The 6961-nt window shown below is 53.6% G+C and overlaps 1 protein-coding gene across 1 annotated transcript; it reads right to left on the reverse strand.

Moving 5' to 3' along the window:
* On the reverse strand, positions 838 to 4011 carry LOC109949580. The gene is made up of 3 exons (XM_020565644.1): positions 2410 to 4011; positions 1643 to 2211; positions 838 to 1402 (listed from the first exon to the last, which is right to left on the reverse strand). The coding sequence occupies exons 1-3, from the start codon at positions 4009 to 4011 to the stop codon at positions 838 to 840; spliced, it is 2736 nt and encodes a 911-aa protein (XP_020421233.1).

The raw sequence follows: 6961 nt of genomic DNA on the forward strand, positions 1-6961 counted from the left end.
ATAGTGATTTTGTACTTTAGTGATTGTGTTGGAACACTGTTTATTTTGTTTATGTATGAACACTTGTCCTTGCCTGGAGCAAGGGTGTTTTTATTTATGATATGAGACTTGGTTTGATATCAATTGTGTTAGTAAAAATGATAACAATGTGAGTGCATGAGAATGAGCCGGAGTCAGGCATTTCATTGAAATAGATGCCGAAAGGCAGAAGGTACAAGTGGTCCAGGGTCTAGATACCTTACTTCTACCTTACAGTAAATAATCAAGACTAAAGTATTGTCCTAGGGTCTAGATATGTTTACTTGTAATAGTACTTGAGGTGGTCAGCATTCCACGGGTGAGGCAGCGTCTTGCCTGTGGAATCTCGAAGCTGATAAGTGCCGGGGCGGCAGATTTTGATAATCTCATAAGGGCATTCCCATGTAGGGCCGAGGGTACCTTCGTTGGGATTTTTGGTAGCCAAGGAAACTTTGCGCATGACCCAGTCCCCCATTTTGAAGGCACGGGGCTTGACTCAGGAGTCGTAATATTTGGCGATCCGTTGTTTGTACGCGACATTACGCATGCCCGATTGGTCCCGGAGCTCGTCAATGAAGTCGAGGTTGAGGGCCAACTGCTCGTCATTGGCCGTGGCATCGTAAGTGGAGGTTCGGTATGTGGGCTGGCTAATCTCTACCGGAGCCACGGCCTCGGTTCCAAATGATAGGGAGAACGGCGTTTCACCCGTGGATGTGCGGAAGGTGGTGCGGTAGGACCAGAGTACTTCTGGGAGTAGTTCTGGCCAGCAGCCCTTGGCTTTGTCAAGTTTTGTTTTGAGGGTCTTCTTGATAATTTTGTTCACGGCTTCGACCTGGCCATTGGACTGAGGATGGGCTGGGGAGGCGAAACACAGACGAATCTTGAGGTTGGAACAAAATTGTTTGAATTTGGCGTTGTCAAATTGCCGCCATTGTCGGTGACGATGGAGTTGGGGATGCCGAAGCGACATACAATGTTTTGCCACACAAAGGATTCGATGCGAGCCGCAGTGATGGTGGCCAAGGCCTCGGCCTCAGCCCACTTGGTGAAGTAGTCTACGGCCACAACTGCATACTTGACTTGGCATTTGCCCTCTGGCATAGGTCCAATGAGATCCAGTCCCCATTGGGCAAATGGCCAAGGGCTGACGATGGCAGTCAACGGTTCAGCCGGGAGTTGTGGAATGTTGGCAAATCGCTGACACTTATCGCATTTCTGGGTGAATTCCTGGGCGTCAGTATGGAGCGATGGCCAGAAGTATCCTTGGCGGATTGCCTTATGGGCCAGCGAGCGTGCGCCCGAGTGGTTACCGCATATGCCTTCATGGATTTCTCGGAGGACATAGTGACCCTCCTCTGGAGTCAGGCATCGGAGGTAAGGAAGGCTGAAACCCCGCTTGTATAAGGAGCCGTTAATGATCAGTTAACGGACAGAGCGATGGCGAACGCGTCGTGCTTCTGCCGGATTAGCCGGTAGTGTTTGGTTCTGTAAGAACTGGAGGATGGGGTCCATCCATGTAGGGCTGTGATCAATAGTGCAAATGAGTGGGGCTTGTGTGCTGGGCTGGGCCAAAAACTCGATGTGGATGTGGCAACCCATTCCTTGCTCCAAGGCTGATGCCAACCTGGCTAGTGCATCGGCATGGCTATTCTCGGAGCGCGGCACTTGCTTGATAGAGTGGGCATGGAAGGTCGCCAGCAAGTGCCGAGCGTGCTGGAGGTAGGCCGTCATAGAGGCATCCTTAGCCGTGAAGTCCTGGTTGACCTGGTGGACCACGAGTTGTGAATCGCTGAATATCTGAATTTGCCTGGCGTCCATCTCTTTGGCTAATCGAAGACCAGCTAAGAGTGCTTCATATTCGGCCTCATTGTTGGAGGCTTGGAATTTGAAGCGAAGGGCGTACTCGAGGGCAACCTTGTCTGGGGAGATGAGAACGAGGCCGGCCCCACAGCCCTGGGCATTAGAAGAGCCGTCTACGAATAAGGTCCACAGGGGCTGGGTTAGGTCGAGATTGCCTTCGGTGGGGGTTTGGTCCTGGCTGGGAGGGGGATTGGGTTCGGTTATGGGCTGGATAGCTGCCGAAGCAACGGCCTGTCCCCTTAGAGCCGGGCGGGGTTTGTAATGGATATCAAACTCGCCAAGTTCAATGGCCCACTTAACTAGCTTCCCAGAAGTTTCTGGCTTCTGCAACACCTGTCGGAGCGGTTGGTTGGTTAAGACATAGATGGTGTGAGCTTGGAAATATGGTCGGAGGCGTCTTGCCGAGACGACCAGGGCGAACGCCAATTTTTCGATGTCCGGGTACCGAACTTCGGCATCTTGCAATGCTTTACTAACATAATACACTGGGTGTTCCGCGTTATCTTTTGATCAGATGAGCACAGAGCTAACAGCCGAAGCTGAGATGAAGAGATAAATCACGAGGATGTCTCCGTGCTCAGGGGTTGACAATAAAGGGGCCCGGCCCATATACTCCTTGAGCTCGCTGAAAGCCGTGTCGCATTCAGCAGTCCAGGTGATGTTTCTTTTGGTGCCTTTAAGGGCCTTGAAGAATGGGGCGCAGCGGTCAGTGGCTTTGGAGATAAATCTGGTCAGGGCTGCGACACGCCCTGTCAGGCTTTGGATATCTTTGACCGTCTTAGGTACCGTCATGTTTAAGATGGCCTGGATCTTTTCTGGATTGGCCTCAATACCCCTCTGGCTGATCATGAAGCCCAGGAATTTGCCGGAAGCCACCCCGAATGCACATTTGGTGGGGTTAAGCCTCATTTTGTACTGCTTCAGGATGGTGAACATGGCAGAGAGGTTAGGGATGTGTTGGTCAGCTGTGCGACTCTTGACTAGCATGTCATCGACATAGACCTCCATGGTATTGCCAATCAGTGGGGCAAAGAGCTGATTCACCAGATGCTGATAAGTAGCCCCGGCGTTTTTGAGGCCAAAGGGCATCACCTTATAGCAGTAGAGGCCGCGGTCCGTAATGAAAGAGGTGTGGGCCTGATCTTCGGGGTGCATGAAGATCTGGTTGTAACCTGAATAAGCATCCGTGAAGCTAAGGAGGGCGTGGCCGGCTGTGGCATCGACTAGCTGGTCAATGCGGGGTAGCGGGAAGCTGTCCTTTGGGCAAGCCCGATTAAGGTTGGTGTAGTCGACACACATGCGCCAGCCCTTTCTTGGCTTGCGGACCATCACGACATTAGCCAGCCATGTAGGATAGTCAACCTCCCTAATGAATCCGATGCTACTCAATCGATCCACCTCCGCCCTCATGGCCTCATAGAGCTCGGGATCATAAGCGCGACGCTTCTGTCGGACTGGTCTGACGGCAGGATTGACGCTAAGCCTATGGGATATGATGTCTGGTGATATGCCAGGCATGTCATTGTAGGACCATGCGAAGACTTCGGAGTTGAGGCGGAGGAAGGCGACCATGTCAGAGCGAAGCTCTGGCGAGATGGAGGTGCCGATCCGGACTTGTCGATCCGGGATATCATCATGGAGGGTAACCAGCTCCAGGTCTTCCACGGGTTCGGCCTGCTGTGTGATAGACTCCTCCCTCGGGTCCTCAGGTGGGTCGGTGCCAGCTTGAGGGGGGGCAGGCGCCATGGTTACCGCAAGGGCCTCGCTCCTAGGTTGGCGATTGGTGGATTTTACTGCTGAAGCATAGCAGCTTCGGGCTCCGAGTTGGTCGCCGCGCACCGTGCCTAGGCCATTAGGAGTGGGAAACTTCAACAGCAGCATATGCGTGGAAATAAAAGCCCTCATTTGGGCCAAGGCTGGGCGGCCGAGGATGACATTGTAGGCTGTGGGGCAATCGACGATAAGGAATGGGGTAGTGATCGTCGTCCGCTGGGGTGCGGCCCCAATTGAGATAGGGAGATGAATACTGCCAATGGGCTGGACCACATCACCCGAGAAGCTCACAAGGGGTGTGATGCTTCGGTCGAGTAGGTGAGGCGGGACCTGGAGTTCATTGAAGGCCTCGGTAAACATCACACTGACCGAGTTGCCAGTGTCCACCAGGATACGCCCAACGTCGAAGTTAGAAATGTCAGCCCGGATAATGAGTGGATTGTCATGGGGGAGGATAACACCACGCTCCTCCTCCTCGCAGAAGGTAATGGGGGCTCAGCCAGTCCTGTGGGTCTTTGGCAAGCGTCCCTGCTCGGTGCTGAAGACCTGGTGCGCATAGGTGGAGCGGACATAATGTTTGATGGAGTTGTTGGAGGTGCCAGCTAGGGTAGGACCTCCGCTGATGGTGGAGATCATGTTGATTTGTCGTTGGTGAGGGTTAGGCGGGGCTGGTATGTTGCGCACATAGTTGTCCAGCTTACCCTCCTGGATGAGCCCTTCAATTATGTTGCGCAACGCAACACAAGACTCGGTGTCATGGCCGCTGAATTGATGAAAGCGGCAGAAGACCCCCGTGTTTGGCATAGGCTTGTTGGATGGTCTCCGGGGGGGTGGCTTGGGGATGATGGGGGCTTCACGCACCAGGACATTCTCATAGGTGGTATTGAGGGTCGTAAAAACCTCAAACCTGGGCCTGGGTGTGAAGGGAAGAGGGGCCCGATCACCAGGCCTAGGAGGGTTACCTCCGCTAGAGTGGTGGTGGTTGCCATGTCTGCCACGTTTGTTATTACCGAAGGGATGCTGGTAGCTATCCTTCCGCTTATGTTGTTGGTTGTCCTGGGCACTCGGGGCAGGGGTAGAATGCTGAGGTGGGGCTGGGGCGGGTGCTGAAGCAGGTCGAGGGTCGGCGAAAGTGTTGCGCGCCAGGTTGGCTGGGCCACGCTTGGAATTGAAGTATTCAGCCTTAGCATGGATCGCCGCCTGCTTCATCAGCTCTGCATATGTGTTCCAACTGTTGCTATGAACTAGGTAGCGGAAGTTGGACTCGCGGAGGCCGCTCTTAAAAGCGCCGAAGGCAGCGTGATCGTCAGTGTCTGGGCAGCGGGAGTATTCATGACTGAACCGAGCTGCATATTCCCAAAGGGGTTCGTCCTCAGCCTGCCGAAGCATATATAAGTCGTCGGCAGAGTATAGGCGATCAGTCTGGATCATAAAATGATCCTGGAACGTCTGCTTGAGACTATCGAATGAGTTGATGGTGCGGGGGTGGAGTCTGTATAACCAGTTTAGGGCCGCGCCGCTGAGGGTGGAAGGGAAAAGGAGGCACATGCCTTCATCAGTGAGGCCTTTGCACCCAAGGGCAGACTGGAAGGAGTGGATGTGGGTGAGAGGGTCCTCCGTGCCAGTGTAGAAAGCGATGCGGAGGGGCTGGATATCTTTCTCCTGGTGGTAGTGGAGGATATGTTCAGTAAAGGGCCCCGGTCGTGGTTTTGCCCAGAGGGGTTGATGGCTGCGATGCTGTTCGCTCTCCAGACGCCGAACCTTTTCAAAGAGAAGCCTCATGGCCGGGTCGGCATGAGGAAGAGTTTCAGGTGCCAAAGGCCTGGGGGCGGGGCAGACAGGGACTGGGGATTGTTCCCAATTTTCCAGCGCCTCGGTGTGGTAATTTGGCCAGGTCTCTGAATTATAGAATTCCCAACTATCCGAGTCCCCGACACCTTCCTCGTCGGGTATGCGGACGGGCCCTGGCGAAGGGCCCAGGTGGGTCGCCCGTGGGTCTTCGAGGTTGACAGGGACAGGGATCGGTCCTGGTTGTCGGTCCGAGATGCGATCCCTGCAATTTTGGTAGATCCTGACTGGTTTATGGGGCCGGTCCTTCGGTGGGGGAACGCAAAGGAGTCGCGACTGGGTTAGCTCTGGATGAAGGTGGTCTTTACCCTTGCGAAGCCTAGCTTGGGCCGGGGCACTGTGGCTGGAATGTACTGGCTAGTTCGGCTGAGTAAGCCCAACGTTCTGGGTGAGGTCTTGCTGGGCATCCTGGGTGTGAGTCCTTTCCCAGTTCCGCTTTAAAACACGGTAGTCATGTTCTAGCTCAACATTCCTGCAATGAAGGTGCTCGTATTTTTCTGACATTTTAGTGACATTGTCGCGGAGGCGCTCCACTTCTGCCTGGAGAGTGGCATCTTTCGAAGATTTCCTTCTAGAAGTACCATCGCGGGGGGTATGATGCTGGGTATCGCGGCTATCCTCGGTCGGCATAGCAGAATGTGGGGTGAAGAAGAGGCGACGGGGCCTGATGGGTGAAGGAGCCAGCTGGGCTGATAGAGAAAGAGGGGATTCAAGTGTCAGATTCCCACAGACGGCGCCAAACTGTTGATGCTCAAAATGGCCCGGCCAATAGTGAGTCCAACTTAGTGATTAGGTATGCGGGGTCTTCAGCAGGGAAGAGAGCTGAGGCCCTTGGTGAAATATAGGTTGATGGGAAACCTGCAGAAGACAAAGTGGGAGAAGCAATCGTTAAGCTTCGGACACCGGTGTGGTGCCAGCCGAAGGCTCTCCGATGCCTAAGTCAGTTACAAGTAGTAATTCTGGCAGAGTAACAGTAAAAGTGGGAGAATAGTTGTCCTTTTTACCTGGGTAATGTTCCCTATTTATAGGGAAATGAAAGTAGGAGCTTTGCACAAAGTTCCAATGTGGGACTTTGTGCAAGCCGTTGTGGTGGCGACACGTGTCCTGGAGATTAGGTTTGGCAGCTGGGAGCTTCGGTAGGTGTCTGGCACCTCGGAAGTGTGTCTTCCTTCGGCACAGGAGAAGGCGTGGCTGCCTTGGTGCTAGTCACTTTGGTGCTGGGTCTGCTCGGTTCATTATGGTGTAAACAGGCCCTGTAGAGGAGTTCCAATGGCTTGGTCTGATGCTGTTTGTGGCTGTGCCTTTCCCTGGAACATGAGCATGGACAGGAGCCATCATATAGCTTCCATTCGTGATATGCCATTCTGGGCAGCAGTGTCTGCAAATTTCTTTGGTGTTGTGTTGGCTGGGCTTCTAGTAAATTTGTTGGTGAACCTTGGTCTCAAATATGCAATTATCACTG

This window comes from Prunus persica, chromosome G6 (genome assembly GCF_000346465.2).
Source record: "Prunus persica cultivar Lovell chromosome G6, Prunus_persica_NCBIv2, whole genome shotgun sequence".
Lineage (NCBI taxonomy): Eukaryota > Viridiplantae > Streptophyta > Magnoliopsida > Rosales > Rosaceae > Prunus > Prunus persica.